Source organism: Phoxinus phoxinus (assembly GCF_949152265.1).
Source record: "Phoxinus phoxinus genome assembly, chromosome: 20".
NCBI lineage: Eukaryota > Metazoa > Chordata > Actinopteri > Cypriniformes > Leuciscidae > Phoxinus > Phoxinus phoxinus.
Window position 1 is genome coordinate 12,996,703 of NC_136895.1, and position 18,579 is coordinate 13,015,281.

General features: G+C 38.1%; 1 protein-coding gene across 1 annotated transcript in view; it reads right to left on the reverse strand.

Moving 5' to 3' along the window:
• Positions 1 to 18,579, reverse strand: part of p3h2 (prolyl 3-hydroxylase 2) — a 47,985-nt gene that overhangs the window by 1,633 nt on the left and 27,773 nt on the right. The window contains exons 2-14 of the mRNA XM_079594019.1: positions 15,529 to 15,681; positions 14,442 to 14,631; positions 11,797 to 11,928; positions 11,012 to 11,139; positions 6,844 to 6,933; positions 6,024 to 6,064; positions 5,849 to 5,940; positions 5,337 to 5,464; positions 5,087 to 5,182; positions 4,554 to 4,704; positions 4,147 to 4,264; positions 3,578 to 3,653; positions 3,359 to 3,499 (exon numbers count right to left, since the gene is read on the reverse strand). Coding sequence (XP_079450145.1) covers positions 3,359 to 3,499; positions 3,578 to 3,653; positions 4,147 to 4,264; positions 4,554 to 4,704; positions 5,087 to 5,182; positions 5,337 to 5,464; positions 5,849 to 5,940; positions 6,024 to 6,064; positions 6,844 to 6,933; positions 11,012 to 11,139; positions 11,797 to 11,928; positions 14,442 to 14,631; positions 15,529 to 15,681 — 1,536 coding nt within the window. The remainder of the gene's footprint in view (positions 1 to 3,358; positions 3,500 to 3,577; positions 3,654 to 4,146; positions 4,265 to 4,553; positions 4,705 to 5,086; positions 5,183 to 5,336; positions 5,465 to 5,848; positions 5,941 to 6,023; positions 6,065 to 6,843; positions 6,934 to 11,011; positions 11,140 to 11,796; positions 11,929 to 14,441; positions 14,632 to 15,528; positions 15,682 to 18,579) is intronic.

Below are 18,579 nucleotides of genomic sequence, written 5' to 3' on the forward strand. Positions count from 1 at the left end.
TTTTCAGATCCTTTTTAAAAGAGACAACAGAGTCTGCCAGACGCATGGACAAGGGCAGGGCGTTCCACAGTCTGGGAGCAACAGACTGAAAAGACAGATCCCCTCGGGTCTTATAACGAGTCTTAGGGACTGTAAGCAGGTTCTGGTCAGAGGACCGGAGACTGCGGCCGCAGGAATACGGCTTCAAAAGGTCCAGGATGTACTGTGGGGCCTGACCATTTAAGGCTCTGAAAGTGAGCACTAAAATTTTTAAATCAATCCTGAAGTTTACAGGGAGCCAATGGAGAGCCGACAAGACTGGAGTGATATGAGACCTTCGAGGGGCACCTGTTAAAAGTCTAGCAGCAGAATTCTGAACAATTTGCAATTTGTTCAGAGCAGACTTATTCATATAGGTGTAAACAGAGTTGCAGTAGTCGAGTCTTGTTGATATAAAAGCGTGAATTATCATTTCCAGATCCTTTTTTGACAACATTTTACGGATTTTAGAGATGTTCCTAAGATGATAAAAACAATTTTGGACGAGCTGTTTTGAGTGTGTCTCCAAAGACATGGCCTGGTCAAACACTACCCCCAGGTTTCTGATGCTGGATTTGACAGAGGAGCCCAGAGAGCCAAGATGCTGTTGGATCAACGGGATCTTATGATCTGGCGCAAAAATCAGCGTTTCAGTCTTGTTCGAATTTATCTGCAAGTAGTTAGTGGCCAGCCAATCTTTAATGGAGGACACACACTCTAGGAACAAAGATAAACGATGGAACTCAGCATCATTAAAAGAACAGTACAACTGGACATCGTCAGCATAGAAGTGATATGATACATCCTTGAAACAACCGATAATTTGACCTAGTGGCAAAATGTACAGTAAAACCAAAATAGGACCCAAAACAGACCCTTGTGCTACTCCGCAGGACAAATTAGACACATCATACTGTACATTGTTTACAGCAACTTTAAAGGTTCTGTCATGAATATAGGAAGAGAACCACTGAAGGACAGATCCTGATAATCCCATCTCATTATGAAGCCGATTTATCAGTATACTGTGATCCACGGTGTCAAAAGCAGAAGTCAAATCAAGAAGTACAAGTACAGTGTAGCGGCCAGAGTCTGCTGCCATCATCACATCACTAGAGACTCTAGAGGGTGCGCTTTGGAGGCGCAGCGTTTTTTTCGATTTGAAATTATTTGTTTTTTATGATACAGAATATCCTCAGAAGTAACGTGTTAAGGCCCCGATATATTCACAGCATCGTTTTTTTTTGTCCTTCATTTAGGAGTAAAGCGAAGTACGGAATACGTGAGCAGCGATATACTGTTATCGAACATATGACAACGCCAACACTGCTGAGAGCGACGTTTAGATGAATATGTACTGTACATACAGTATGTGCTGAGCGCTTTACTCATTAACAAAATAAACACACAACAAAATAAAGAAAATAAAGCATAAGAATAGCATCTGATCATAGCAATGTGGATATATTTGCAAAAGCTCTACGGTGCCCTAGGAAAGTCACGTCACATTTATTTAGATCACTTTATACAATAGCTAGCTTCAAATCAAGCAGCTTTACCGTATTGAACATGAAAAACAGTGTCCGTGCAGTGCAGCTTTCCAGCATGTTCAAGTTTTTACTCACGGACGTCTGACCTCAACGTACTCATGAGGAGAACTTTACTGGAAAAGATTTAGACTTGAAAGAAGGCGGAGCTTCAGCGCACACCTACCTATTATGTAATCGCCATGGACCAATGGTAGTACAAAGGTGTTTAGCAGACAGAGCTTTGGCAAGCTGTTTCGAACTCCAAACAAACTTCATTTCGGCCTGATTTAGTTTGAAATAAAGTCACAGCAGTTCGTTCTTCAATTTAGCTTGAAGTACATCAGGGCCTTTACTAGCATCTGATTTTGTAGATATTTGGTTTTATCAACAATTAGTGAATATAAAAGTGCAATATTAACTTCTCCTCCATTGTTGTTCAATCATTGTACAAGTATGCTATGATTGGATGGCTTTATCCCTCCCCCACCACTGTGATTGGATGGCTAAGTAAAAAGTGACCAGCATTGCGTTTTACCCAAAATTGAAAAATGGTCTCTTGTTGTGACAAGCACCCATCCACATCGTCCAAGCTTTAATAATGCCTGGAATACAAGCCGCTTTCTCGAGCCCTTCCACTGCGGTCAACAACCCTAATAGTTTAACCTTAAACGTCGCTCTCAGCAGTGTTGGCGTTGTCATATGTTCGATAACAGTATATCGCTGCTATCAAGCTATATGGGCAAACAAACTCATGAAATATTATTGTTACATAGTGTTATCAAAATGCAGTGTCATCAGTTTGCCTAAAAGGACACAAAACATTCAGATTTACACATGGTCGGGAGCAGGTGCAAATTTATTTCGAACCAACTAACATTTTGAAAATGCAAACACTTTCATGAATCTGAAAACGTTACTTCAGAACGGCTTTACAAACAATTTGCACAAAAATTTGCTCCGCTCGTGAAGCCCTGATTTCTTCAAAACAGGAGTAACAGCAGCCGTTTTTAGTGAGGTTTCAGTATATATATATATACTGAAACCTCACTAAAAACATCTTCACTATATATATATAAAAACATATATATATAGTGACATGACATGTCATCAAAAAATAATTCTACACTGAAATCTGCCACACACATTGTTAATAATCAGGGACCTAGTTAATAAACCTGAACTGCTCTTTCTGAATGCTTGGTTTCTTCAGAAGTATATGCAGAACTTGTTACTTCCTCATCCCATCACCACTGATGTTCAGGCATGTTTTTTTTTTTGTTTTTTTTTGGTTTTAAACATCAGAAGTCTTCCGTTTTTATAAATGTTCTCAGTTCACAGTTTTCATAGTACAATGCCCAGTTTTATTTGAAAAAATCCATGAAAATTAAAATTTCTTGTAATATGACCCCTATAATAGTGTATCATAGTCATATGAGGTACAATTCAGTTATTTATTCATTTAAAGTGGTCAGGGTTCACTGACGTGTAAAGAAATACTCCAGGCCAAAAGGCTTAGAAGCGCATGTATATGAACACAATGGGCATCATGTTTCTGTATTGTGAGAACAGGAAGTGGTTTGGTGGTTTGACAAGTTTCACAGGTGGCTATAACACTTCTGTATCGGTGGGCAACTGTGGCTCGGCACTTGTGCCTGATACAATGGAAAATTCCACTTACACATAATTTCCAACTACATAAAGATTTAGTGAGCTAAACAACAATATGCAACCATGTTCATGCCGTAAGCATTATTAAAAACAAAATTTTACAGTAAATGTAATCTCTATCACAAACGAACAAGGTTTCTCACCAGCTCCCTGTAGAGTGGGTCTAAAGTGAACCATAGTGCCACGGCACATCTCTGCCCCCTAGTGACCGCCCGCACACCGTGTGGATTCTCACCGCCAGATGAGAACCCGACCATCCGCCCGCATCGGGGCTTCACTGACGCCTGCGACAGGAAACAGCTTTTAAACACTAAACTCTACACGAGGTGACAAATGAGCAAAATGCTGTTATTTTTCCTTACTGTGACCGTTTTGGCATCCATTTCTGTAAAGATGAATTCTCCGCCATCAAAATCACCGTTCAGATACAGCAGGGCACTGAAGGATGGAAAAAAACAGGGGAAAGATAATTTAGTTTTTAATTTAAACTAAAACGAATTATTTAGTTTTAGTAATTTTTAACACGGAAGTAAGCAATTTGCTGTGAATGTGCTCATTACCTGCTAAGTAACTAGAATAATAACAAAAAGTGAAGTAAACTGTAAAACTATTTGCATGATAAACCAGTGATGATGATTACGATCATAAATTAAAATAATAGAAGAAATACCAGTTTTCAATATTAAGCAGCATAACGGGCTGTTTTTGTACAGCTAAAATAACTGAAGCGAATGAAACCGGAAGCCAGACACATCCAGGTTACAGTTGGACGCACTTGTTTTTATGTTAAAAATAAGATGGAAACTTTCTTTATGTAAAACTTTTAAAAATTACTACAAATACAATCAATCGGGCTCACAGTCGGCTTGTAGTACAACTACGTGTCATTTCGAGGGGTTTACAGCAGTTTTAACACTTGATTTCTTCTTACCTGTAGTCTCGGTAGGTGTAAGCGGGCGGCTCTTTCCAGCACTCATTCGCTTCTGGGTCCAGAAGACAGTTGTCAGCGTGTATTGGATGACTGAGGTCATTTCTGTAGTCCTGTTGACCTATTAAATTACAAATAAATAAATAAAACAATTGTGTATATTGATAATTGTATATATATATATATATAGAGAGAGAGAGAGAGAAAGAGAGAGAGAGAGAGTATGTATATATATATACACTCTCTCTCTCTCTCTCTCTCTCTCTCTCTCTCTCTCTCTCTATATATATATATATATATATATATATATATATAAACATAATTCATGATGCAATGTGTAGCATACTCTTACACAAGTGATCAAACTGTGGTTTAATCTGAGGTAGAAACTGAGAGCTGAGGTGACGTACCAGATATGGCAGTCCTACACACCAGATGTGTGTATGAGAAATGCAGAGTGGAGTTTAGCATGAAGTATGACTCAATTATCCGCCTGGCCTTCTCGCTGACATCATAAAAGAGGCGAGCACTTTTTAAAAGAACACGTCCCTCATAGCCAAACTGCAAAGTTAAATAATGAATAATGAATTATTGTTACACTCTGGACTGTTTTAATTATTCACGCCTGTCCAATCAAAACATACACAAGATGATTAAAGGCGACATGAAATCAAAATAATTAATTCTTATTTAAAAAAAAAAATTATGGAATACTGCAGTATTTATTTTAAATGATTTATCAACCTGTCACTCACATGAGATCACCCAATAGAAAATCACAACCATCCAACCAATTCCTGATGAACAAAATCAAGTCCCGCCCTACATTTTTTCTTGTTTTTTAGAAGCCGTTTATATACATCACTAGCGATCTAGCTAAAATGTGGCACGCTATTTATAAACACAAATATCCCTCAATGTTAAAAACTAAGGAAGGTCTTACCTTCAATGTTTTCAGTACTGTTGCCCCTTCAAATTTCTCATTGGGTGTGTGAGGAGACATTTTCCCCTTGTAACCGTCGCCAGCTGCAGTGACGCTCTGCCAAATAAAATATTCATATAATACTTCCAACTACAATTACAGCATTTAATTGTAAAGTCATATGACATAAAATACTACTATAAAGAAGTACAGTAATATATGGCACATGCTTATTAGGTGAAACAAGCACCGATAGTGGAAATACACTCACGTGCGCCAGATGTTTGAGCTCGGAGCACTGGTCCTCATTGATGACATCATCAAGAAGCACCCTTTGACTTCCATTCAAGGTGTGGGAGTTTTGTACAAGTCTTACGTTCTCATACAGCAATGGACCTCCTATACACAGATAGACACAAGATTACTTTTAATAACCAATAAAAATGGTAAAACATCTTGAAATAGTAACGGAAAAGTGCTGAACCAGTATATTGTAACCAGTATGCTGGTCCAATTTGTGTGGATCATTGAAAACAATCAACTTTTTTTATAATTTTTTTTAATGCTTTGAGGTCTCTATGATATTGTCACTTAAAACTGTCGTTGTGTGAAAAGAGCTTCATGAAGCAAATGATATTCATATTTGGATGAACTACTTACTTAATTCAAGACTATTTTTGGTCCCCTTTTTGCATTTTTTCTAAGTTATGTTTACGGTGTGCAGCTTTATCTCGCCTGTAACAATATTTTAGGTCCAGATCATTTCAAATCTGTAAACATTACCTTCCCGCAGCTCTTGTAACAAAGCCATTGTGACGTTTCTCTTTGCTGATATCGGGACATAGTCCATCCAGCCATCGGTACCAGAAGGAATCCTAAAGACACATGTTCAAAGACATACGCTCTGAGCGGGATGATTCTCATTATGATTTATTAGATCAGTAAGAAGAACGCCTACCTGTTAGCATCTTCTCTACCGCCTGAACTGCTCCAGTAGCTCTGAAGAGAAACATCAAAAAGCGTCCATTAAACACCTTCTGAATATGAAGAGCTATGGCTTCATGATGACAGATGGGCTTGTTCGATGATCCCACCACAAGGGGGCGATGTAGGCTGGTTTTTAATCTCAAATCTTACAGGTGCACCTGTTCCCTCTCACAGCTGTTACAAGATTGAAACGTCCTTGTTCACTGTTATGGCCCATTCCCTATGCCTGCATGGTACATTTGAACTATTTTATGATATGTTTTCAAACGAGCATCCTCGTTCTTCGATTGGTTGGACAAACAGATAGTCCAAACAGATGATGAAACAAACAGCATTGTTTTGAAAAAAAGTGAAACGACAGTGTTATTCATTTAAAGTGCATTTTTATATTGGTCAAATCATGGTTTAAAGCTGTTGGCTAAAGCAAATAACACTCCCAATAGAAACATTTACTGACTGAAGAAAGGCTTTATTAACATTATAAGTGAGCCTCAAGGAACATATTAATATAATAAATAGGGCCTAAATAAATAAAATGTCATGACCCCTTTAAGATTTGATCCTAGCCATAAATATAATTTGAGAAAAACAAATACATTTGGCTGTAGTATTTTTTTTAAGGAGGTAATTTATTTTTCAGTGTACAAAGCCACAATCTTTAGCCTACACTTGTTTTTTTTTTTTTTTGAGAAATCAACCTACAAATGACTTGCTTATATGTGTCTGCATATAAAACTGGCATAGAAGAAACGAATTTAAGAAACCATTTCTGGCTCATTCTGTGAACTTACCCCTTCAATATAGTCCACTCCAATGTTATTGCTGCCCATGAGGAGCAGGTCTGACTCCTGTTTGTGTCGCCTTAGGTACTGTTCAGCTTCCTGTGGCATAAAAAGCATAGCGAGACTGATTGCATTTCCTACATGGGGGAGGTTGAAGATTACGGCCCTCAGGCATCTTGTTTGGGACCCGATAAAATAAAAAGTGAAGTCAATGGGGGATGTACGGCATTTCTCAGTCTGAAATCAAGCCCGTTCCACAACTGGAGCGATTTCTCTTGGCATTCTCCAGGACTTTTTATTAGCAGTCACTGGCACTCATTTAAAGCAGCTTGATATAACTGGAGCAAAGTCTGCTGCTTCTAAGTGTAGTTGAGACCACATGAAATGGCAGCCTTGGTGCCCTTTTGGGGGAAGAGTCACATTGGTAGCATTTGCGGCTTCGTGTTCTCCGAATGCAAACAGCTCGCAAATTGTTTCAGGGAGCTCTGCGGTGTTTCGGTGAAACTTTTCTACCCTGTACGAAAAGACCATGCTGTCAGCACAGTATCTCGGCGGTGGGTTAACAAGGTCCCAGAGGGACTAGAAATCGGGCAATCAGACATGGCAGCAAGCCAGTTAGATGGAAACACTCTGGAAAAGAATGTACTCGATTATTATGAGCTATGAACTAAAGGATCGTGCATTGAAAGACACATTCAAGTCAAGTCAAGTCAAGTCAAGAATATTTGTATAGCGCTTTTCACAATACAGATTGTATCAAAGCAGCTTCACAGTATTAAAATAAAATAATAATAAAACGTCCATGTTTGGTAATGCTAATCAATAGTAATATTGATTGATTCATTAAATTGAATATCCCCAACTGAGCAAGCCAAAGGCAACAGTGGCAAGGAAACAAAAAACTCCATCAGGTGACCTAATGGTGACCTAAAACTCCATCAGGTGACCTAATGGTGACCTAAAACTCCATCAGGTGACCTAATGGTGACCTAAAACTCCATCAGGTGACCTAATGGTGACCTAAAACTCCATCAGGTGACCTAATGGTGACCTAAAACTCCATCAGGTGACCTAATGGTGACCTAAAACTCCATCAGGTGACCTAATGGTGACCTAAAACTCCATCAGGTGACCTAATGGAGAAAAAAAAAAAAAAACCTTGGGAGAACCCAGGCTCAGTCGGGGGCCAGTTCTCCTCTGGCGGTTATGAACTAGAGGCCGGATTTAACTGTAAGATTAAAACATTTATATGAATGCCTGGTTAAAGAGATGCGTCTTTAATCTAGTTTTGAACTGGGAGAGCGAGTCTGAGCAACAAACAGTATCAGGAAGGCTATTCAAGCCCTTTGGCTCTTGACTTAAACTTGTGTGCCTTTTACAGTGCTAATAGCTTTCAGGCTTTCCGAGGAAAAACTATTTTGGATGGTTCAAGTGTGCGTGCAGCCACTACTGTACATCTCGACTACCAAACTCACTTAAGGGACATGATTGTTCCAATGTGTTTATGCGCATATGGCCTCCTACCTCTGCAGTCTGCCCTTGGTGAACGAGTTTGCTCAAGTGATTTCATAATAGATCTAGGAAGATGATCTGGATCTTCAAATGCTGCAAATGGCGATCCAAGAACTATCACTGTTATAAACCCAAAATTGCTCAATGGGGGCTGTTGCTAGTGTATATAGGGGTAGGTTACTTCATAGACAAGCTAAACTAAAAGGAACATTTTTTAAATAAAATGTATTATCTAAGGAGACCCATAGGTGACAATAAATGTAAAGTTATTAGTCAGTAAACAGTAGTATCGTAACAGCCCATGTCAAATGGCATCAATGACAAACAGGAGTGTCCAAGAAAAAGAAAAGAAAAAATTTACTTAAAAAAAAAAAAAAGTGTCATGTTCTTAGAACTGATATCTTTGTATTCATATGGTTTTGAAAAAATGTTAAAGCCATTTTCAAAAAAGTTTTAATTTAAAGTTGCGATGTAACGGAAGCATGAGGGGGTGATTTTTATTTTATGGCATCTTTAATGACTTTAAAAATGTCATGTGGTGTGACCATCAAGTAAAAAAACCTTATATTTTTGTACCCAACAAACAAAAGTTTTATTCAAATTCTGAATTGATTTCATATCGCCTAGAAAGCACGACTAAAAAGCTGCTCATCACCGCGATAGCACAATCTCCCGAAATTCCGTTATAAATGAAGCGGTCCACACTGCACAATGAATCTCGTTTACGTAATGTCTACACTCTGGATTTGCGAGCGTGCAGAACCCGGCACTGGACAAAAACTCTGGCTTTGAGCGGTGAGTAAATTCCACCGCAAACACATCTCATTGGCTCACATGTCACATGTCTGTGATTGGCTACATTGCTCAACTATGCAAAAAACATGTTGTAAATAGAAACCTTTGAAGCTCTAGATACGCACGGGGCGTTTGTCAAATCGCTAATGTGCTATTATTATGGAGCTCTGCCTATGATTATTTATTTTTGTAAATTGATCTTATTCTGTTCATGTTATTTTATTTATGAATGGATTCCATTGTTTTCATAAAACTGTTGGCTGACAATAAATCACATTTAACTGATCTTAATTGTCTTCATTGTAAGATTGAGAGTAGGCATTGGTCCACCATATTTCACCAAGGTCCACTCACTATAACGGAAATAATAGAATATATATATAAATTAAAAAACTTAAACTCTTATTTCAGCTAGTTATCAAGGTAGCGTTTATCATTTTTTATTTATTTTAACTTTTTATTAAGATAGTATTAACTTATATAATTATAACTAAAACTGAAATAAAAAGTAATAAAAACTATATACTGTAGGCATTTAAAAAAACTAAAATAAATGACAAAAAACAAAAGAAAAATACAAAAACTTTCTAATTAAAATAGAAAATAAAACTAATTAAAAATGTTAATAAAAAATTCTAATAGTATTATATTAACAATACTAAAATAACATCGGTGAATGTACCAACTTTAAAGGGGTCATGACATGGGTTTTTTTATTTTATTATTATGTTCCCTTAGGTGCATATATAGTATTACTATAGTTTTTTTTACAAAAAACTTTTAAAATGTAGTGATTTGTGACCTTTTCCCACCCTGTTTCTCATCCTCTGATTCAAACAGTCTGTTTTGGGGGTGTTTCCCCCTTTAAGAGTTCAGTGTTAACGCCCACTGTTATGATTGGCTAACGTCAGTGCCTATGCATCAATTATTAACGCCCCCAGCCAGAACCTGTGCGGATTCAGCGTATTTAAAAAGTAGTTTAAAGTTTTAAATACATTACTTACAGTTTGCGTCGTCGTTGTTGAGCCCAGAATAGTCGGCACAGACTTATCTTTGAGCAACAGTTTTCTGGCAAAGCCAGCATCATTTTGGGATTTGTTCTCAAAACAGTCATCCTTCAAATGTATAGAACAAACGCTTAAACTAACACTGCCGTGACTGAGACGTCCGCAAAAAATAAAGTGCATCCATTTTTCCCTGACGTCTGGATCTTTCGCAGCGTATTCAAAGATGTTGTTTGTCCACAGCCAGGAACAGCACATCTGCGGCATCGTAATTTCCCTGTACACAGACCCACTCGCTGTCCGTCGACTGAACACTTGTGAGGCGCGCGGGCGCGACAACGATACGGAATGAGCGTAGTTGTCTTGCGCTTTAAGCGTAGTTGTCTTGTGCTGGAGGCGGTCATATGCAAACGCTGGTACGTCACTTCGTACCGTGACGTCACTTCTTACCATGGATCCAGAACGAGCTGTATTTAGAGCTTGATTAAATAAATGATTCTTTATAATGGGGAGGAAGTCTTAAGCTATGAAACTTGCTGGACGTTTTAATGGTACAAAGACCTCTTATATACTAAAAGATCAAGGCAAATTTGGTTTCTCATGTCATGACCCCTTTAATCCTTTTTTTTTTTTTTTTTCTTACAACTATCATGAATTGTCCTTAAAATATCTTTTTTTAAGTAGTCACACCACATGACATTTTACAACCTGAAATAACCTTGCCATGACATAAAAAGGTCAAATGAACTGATATTTAAGAGCCTTATTGAGTTTGACAGTCAATGAGGGTCTGCAGGGGTCCCCTCTGTTACATCATTTCCTATGTTACGTTTTTTTTTTCTGCATGTTGCACCGCTGCGTCTCACCTTACGAGGCTGGCCATCATGTCCCAGCACCTCCCTGTAATACTCCACATTCTCAGTCATGAACTCTTCGCCTTCGTGGAATAACAGGTAAGTCAATGCGCACTCCAGCGCCTCTTCATTCCTCCCAGCTGAACACACAGAAAACAGAAACAGTTATTAAGTGTTAATGAAGCCACCAGGGCTCTGTTTCTTGGCTCATCTGGGAGATTATTCATCCAGTGATTCTATGGAGTCATCTTTTCCCACAGTCACGTTTATTTCCTTTTGCAGACCTACGCGCTCGGAAACATTCGCATTCCAGGCCAGTGACCACAATGGAACAAACTCTACAGGGCTGAGCGAGTGGAAACACGGCTTTGAGGCACGCAACAGAGACGCCATTTGTACACACACCTGCAAAACTTACCATTTTATGAACAATAAGTGTCTGTAAAAGTAGAATTTCTCATATCAGAGCTCTTTTCCTTAAGGTAGGAGTGAAAAGTTCAGCTTTGACGTTTCCAAGAAGAAATCAATCAAGACTGAAGTATTTATGAGACTCTCCTTCTCCTTTAGAGTGAGTAATTTCATGATTAACGAGGTTTTGTCAATTCGAAATTATTTTCAAGGTGCTTTTAGTTGATTATAATAACCATTGACATTTTTATGGACTATTTGTACAATTTGACTGATGGAAGTCAGTAGTGTTGTTGCCAATATCTTCTATCCTGAGTACAAGAGAGAATTGGGGGTTAGGTACATATTTGGAATCATTCAAGCCAGTTTTGACATATATGGGTGTTTACCTTGGAAATAAGCAAACTGCAGGTAGTCGTAATGCAATGGCAGGTAGTTTTCCATGGGCGAAAGGCGACCGGGCCGGGTGGCCAAATCTCGGACACACTCGTGCTCGCAATGAAGAACCTGTGTGTAATGATCTGGAAGACAAAGTACAACATGATTTAGGGTCTAAAGTTCAAATTGGGGGCCACTAGCCAGTTTATATTCTCCATCTTGAACCAGTTTCAACACATAAAGATGCTGAATTTGAACTATATACTATTTCTTATGGAAAAAAACAAACAGGGCATTGCGGCGGGATTTAATGGCTTAATAACACACTGTAATCGTGGTTGATGTAGTTGAGGATGTGATCTTCTCCCAGAGTGTATGGAGTGAGATCATTTAACTGGGATCATATCAAAGATGTCGAACCGGTTGAGTTGAGGTGCTGGTGTACTTCATGTCGAAAAGGTTGAAGATTAAATTAAAGAGCTGAGAAGACTTTAAACTCACTTTAAAGGGTGAGTTGGTCTTTCATGATAGGGTGGTAGACAGATTGGTCCCACATGAAAGTGGGAACAGTTTCACAAATTAAAAAGATGAGTAAGAGCATCTATCAAAAACAGGTTTAACAGGCATATTATGGGATGGAGAGGCTTTTTGTCTGTCTATTCATGTATGCACAAAGGCATGTAACTAGCGCTTGACTTCTTTTGTAAATTTAACAATGATAACCTAAAAAAAAAAACATGAAAATGATGAAGAAGCCCAGCACATCTCCTTTAAAATACCTTTCGTTAATACGGCAGATAATGAGTCCTTCGTTGTTGCAGAGAGTCACATCATTGCTTACCGAATGATGTTCAAAACGCAATCCCAAAACACAGTGTCCTCAGGCTAGCAAAAAACATACAAACACATGCTCTCAAATGGGCATCATCACATACCCAATAAATCAGCGACCGAAAAGAACATGTCAGTGACATCATTCTGAAGATTCCTTGCTGAACTCTGAGACATGCCATCATGCGCAAAACCCCCCTGAAGCTAACGTCAAAAACACTGACAAATCCTGTGAAGAACAAGTCCTCTCACGACTGGCCAATTCTTCAATCTTTCTTAAAATGTTTTCCACATTTAGGCCATAAATCCATGTCAATCATGCTACAGTTTTTTACATCCTTCCTTACTCAACAGAATGCCATCAGCAATAGAACTGTTATGGGCAGCTTAAAGTCGGCATGAAATCAAAATGTACCCTATTTACTTTGTTAGCGCATATTACTAGTCTTGTGGTGAGCAATTAATCCATGCAAGTTAATAAAAAAGTTAATAAAAACGAAAAAAATTGTTTGCCGTGGTTATCTTTAATCAAAGTCTGGAAAGTTACTTCCGGTCTGGAATGGCGTTCCTTTTCTGATGACGTCGGTTTGACGGCTTGGGTTGAAAACGCTTAACCACTCCCCTCAAACCGTTAGTCTGCTATGAGCAGAGATGGAGAAGAGGAGCGCTGAAGTAAAACCCTGCCCTCTATTCAATATTCCCTTTCACTTGGAAATACGTCACAACACTGGAGAAAAGTCTTTTGCAACTTCCGGTTCACGCGGACTTTAATGCATTGTTTTATGAGCCAAATAAAGGGGGGATTTTACGATATAAGTGTTGCTGAATTATGACTCCCCGTTTGACGTTTATGGACACTGTCATTCACATGATTTAAAGATGTCCATTAGTTATATTGGTGCCCTTCACACTAATATTGCAGCAATTTTACTGAAATTGAAGAGTTACAAGCTGAACTGAAAGAAGCTAGAATTGGGAGTTCTGTCAATAACTGGGCGTATAAACATGATAAAATAAAATATATGATCAATGAAATACACTACTATTCAAAAGCTTTGAGGCCAGTAAGATTTTTTTTATTGTTTTTGAACAAGTCTCTCTGCTCAACAAGGCACATGATCCTTCAGAAATCAGTCCAATATGATGATTTGATGCTCAAGAAACATTTCTGATTATTGTCAATGCTAAAAACAAACACTGATGAACTAAACAGTAATTTAAACTTATACACATTAATATATAAAATCACTTTGATATTAACGTTAAATCTCAGCTGGACTGCTGAATTTCAAAACAGTAGTCTGGTTTTGAGCAAGAATGCAATGCAGACAAAACATGGCTTGTGTTTTGCATGTTTATCAGACATGTTTTCCCAGTGCAACTTCAAGAGCTAAAGTTGAAATGAGCTGGTTCAGTATTGATACATTATTTTTTTTAAATCAAACACTGGATTCATTCAAGCTTTTCAAGTTGCAAGATTTATGTGCAAAACATTTTATAAGGCAACTGTATGTCACTCTTTAAAGCTGCTCATTGTTGTACTATCATGAACTGCCTGTCAGACACAACAATAACAGATTGTACTGCAGAAAAAAAAAGGTCAGGCACTTGCCTACTAAGAAATGACTTACACGGAGGTCAGAGAACGGGAAGATCTCCATTTCTGGAAACACAAATAGCTCTGAAGACGTGATATCCACAATGGAAAGTCCCAAAGAACCACTTGAAAGCGGAAAAATTCCCAGACCCTTCTCAAGACCGCAGATGATAGCTTTACCACATTAAGCGGAAGCAGAAAAGCTTTTGAGTATAAAAGCATCTGTACCTGAGATTAGCTCGTAGAGGTTGTATTTGTACAAGACATGATCCTGCTCCTCGAAGTGCAACGGCCCTTCACAGAGAGCCCGACACTCCACATCTGCACGGTAATACTCAGTCAGAGCCTCTTCAAAGAGTGTCACAGACTCTTCGTAGTTGCCTTTGTCGTACAGCTTCACCCCAGCAAAAAAGGTTCTCTGTAAATACAAAGATGCACTTCATGATACCGAGCTTGGTGTTTCAGGCCTTGTAGTGTGTTTTTGCAGGTTCAAGAAACATCAAGCAGTGGCGTAATTGGTAACCATAATTTTAGTAACAATCATTTTGGTTTCAGCTGAAACACATTTGGAAGGTTAATTTGACGTTTTAATCAATCTTCATTTTGATGAACCGAAATCTTTTAGTCTATGCTGTGCACAGTTGATGCGTGGGAAAAACTTCACTAAACTTTAATGTAGCATGCCTGCCATCCAATAATCGGTTATTGTTGTTTATTTTTATATGAAAAAGTATCTGGTTTTAAATTCTGTCAATTCAAACAATAAATGTCACCATTTAACGTGGTGTAGCAGATCGCTGCAGCTGCTTGCACGTGAACCAATCATCTCTTCCTCTTTACTACAAGTTATAGCATGCCATTAACATGAATGAACATCAGAAGGTATGTTGGAAGATACAAAACAACTTACTGAAATGTATCACTTCTCACGTAATTACTCAATCAGTGTTTTAACCGCGGCAAGACGTCAGTAAATCAGCTAGTAAACAATGTCACGTAACGTTACAATTACCTCAGAAAAGCCATTCAACGTCAATAACTCTAGAGAGGAGAATTTTTATAAATATATGCACTTTATTCTAAACATCTGTCAAAAATACAAGTTTTTATTACAGCCACCATTTAAATATTAATATTTCAACAACAGATTAATATATTAATAATAAATTAATACATTTTGTATAAACTCAGTTTTTATTTGAGCATTGACTATGAAATAACATTTAATTCTGTTTTCGTATTTTGGGTAAAAGAAAACTTTGGAAAAAAATAGATTTCGGTGCATCACTAGTAACTGGTCTCGACAGTCACTCACCTGATGTGGGCGGGATTCCCGGTCAATGAAGTGTTCCTCTTTTACACCCTTCTGGGCTTTGTACTGCTCCAGGTCCTCGCCCATCTCCACATGCTCAGGGTTGGCCTGGAAATACGTATGAGCAGCAGACGCAGCTTTGTCCAGGTGACCAAGCTGTGTCAAACAAAGAGAACAGAAACGTTTTTTAAAAAAAATACTCTGGAGGCCCTTTCTTGTCGCAATTTCGAAATGTACTATTCAAATATTGAGAAATAACATTGCCAATATGTCAAATAAAGTTGTATTTGCAAGTTTTTTCCAAAATGCAATTACATGTAAGAAATGACCATATCATGGTCTTCCAGTAATAAAAAAGACAACTATGTACCACAACTAGTACACGACAAATCATTATCAGAGTTAATAGAAACCCTGTTAAACAACATAGAACAACATGGTATATAACCAATTCGGTCAAGCATAAAAATGTATTCTTGTCTGAACTGGTCCTTACAGACGTCATGCTCATCTTGGCCTCTGAAAGGGATTACGAATTAAAATAATTAAACCGGGGACTTTTTGATCAATAATTCCAATGAATTATGCTATATTACTGGAAGAAAGAAAATGTCAAAACAAGTTCACAGAAGCCGTCAGCTGTTATATTTCGGCTTTTATGAACTGCAGACCTCAAATCTGTTTGGCAGATCTTGGACTGTCATCTGTTTCTTTAATCCTTCATAGGGTCGATATGTTGTATGAAAAAAATTAAAACTTAATGACTCTTAATGATTACAAAACAATGACAAAGTTGATGATTTCACAGAAGAAGAAAAAAACCACAGTATTGCATGGATCTTCTGGAGTGTACTACAACAAATCACAAAATCAGGGTTGCCAACTCTCACGCATCTGGCATGACACTCACGCTTTCAGCATCGCTCTCACGCAAGAAATGTCACGCCAAAATCCACTTTTCTCTCCTCTTAATCCGTTAATTTTCTGTTGATGACTAGACTAGACCACAGCGTATTAATGACAGGAGAGGAGTTTAAGGCCCACAGCTGTAACATCTGCCTACAACGTTCTCACTGCAGTTTTCTCTGATCGAGTATTCGCTGAAAACCTTGCACCTGATACGTCGGTTTATAGTAAACAAGGACTGACATTTTTAAAATCCAAAAAATTATCCACGCGCGCACTGAAATTTTACAGAGTCTCACTCCAGCCAAAGTCCCAAAGTTGGCAACCCTGCAAAATACACCAGAAGGCTATCAACCTCCAGACACTTTTAGGCTCAATCAGATCTTGGTTTCACTTTTTGCATATCAAAGCTTTGCATATCTTTCAACAAAACATTCTAAAACAAATTGCATGGACCACATTATATGGTGTTTTATTATTCTTTATAAAGCATTATTTGGTCACTATTTCCTATTGTTGTGTGTAAAAGAGCAGCTTAGACATTTCTCAAAATATATCCTTTTGTGTTCCACCGAAGAAAGTAAGCCAGACAAGTTTGCAACGAAATGAGACAGTGATGACATAATTTTCATTTGTGTGAACTTTAAGAGACCATGGTGTGATCACATTTACCATTTCGTTCATTGAATCAAATCTTTTCAATAGAAATACACACAATCTGGAATTGGTCATGCAATTGAAAAGTTTTTTTTGCAAACAAAATTTTGCCGTAAGTTCTATAATGTGACTGCAACTTTAGTACAATGTTATGTAGCTTCCGATGTCTCCAGATACAACCATAGATGGAGCAATGCACAGTGGAAAGGATGATCCTGAATCAACCGCCTCTTTTTTTTCTTCTCTTTTGAGACTCAGCCAAGGTTTGGTCTTTTATCTGCTACGGAATGAGGCAGGGAGGCTAAAAGCTTAGGAGGATATGCTTGGTTACCTCTGAAAGGCCAAAGAGCAAGCTGGCGTCGACTGCATTCCTGTGTCTTCTTTCTACCACCCCCTCGTCCACACGCACTCTCGTGTCCCCGTTGCGAATGGATTGCAAAGACCCTGATTGGATATAGGGGGTATTTGTGTTGCCCATCCAAATGCTGACCTGTCTGGTTTTCTTCCTAAGCAGGTCAGATTCCAGGAGCCGAAGCCAAAAAGCGACTTGGCCCCTCAGATCCGACTGTGATGTTCAGTCACCTGGCCAGTTTAGCCCACATGCGGTACAGTAGCCTATCAAAAAAATCCTCATGCTCTGACAAATCCTGTAATCGTCACTGAACAGTTACCAAAGAGTTCACTAGAGGTGACTGGAAAATGGCCCAGTTAGTCACAAAAGCTCAAACACAGCTGGGAATTAGCCTGGCTCTGCACATTGCATGCTCACATTCTCATCTCGCGCAGCTGCATCTCAATTTTATTTACCAAAAACTTGCATTTCCGAGACTTCAAAGGTTTAAACCTCCAAATTTAGTTGTATTCATATGCGTTTGAAGTTTCTATATAAAATCGTTGCCTCACAAATACTAGTCATGTTTCACTCTGCCAAAACCTGGTAGACAAAGGGAAGTAGAAGCACATGACTCTTTTACAACCAGCATATTTTAAGTGAATGAATGTTGAAGAAGCTAATTTTCTTTGCAGTAAAAAAACCTCCTATGCATGGTCTTAACAGCTTTAAACAAGAACTGTTCCTTAAGGCCTTGTGAACATTCGAAATACTTTTCTGTCCTGAATGTTTTCTTGCACATTTTACACATCTAAATGCAGCTTGGGTGTGTATTACAAAGTCATTCCGCTATGCTATAATATTATGTTGGCATAAACTAACATTATACAACAAATTATAACCTCACATAGCTTAACATAACACAAACATAACATAAGCTAACCTAACATAACATGCAGGCAACATATAAGATAAACTAACCTAACACTAACATTACAACCTATAATGTAAGGTGTCCTAACATAAGATAAGATAACCAAAAACTATATCATACAACCTAACAAGATAACATAACTTAACATTACAAATAACATAACATATAACAAACAAACATAACATGTAACCTAACATAACCTATAACATATAAGCTACCCAGACAT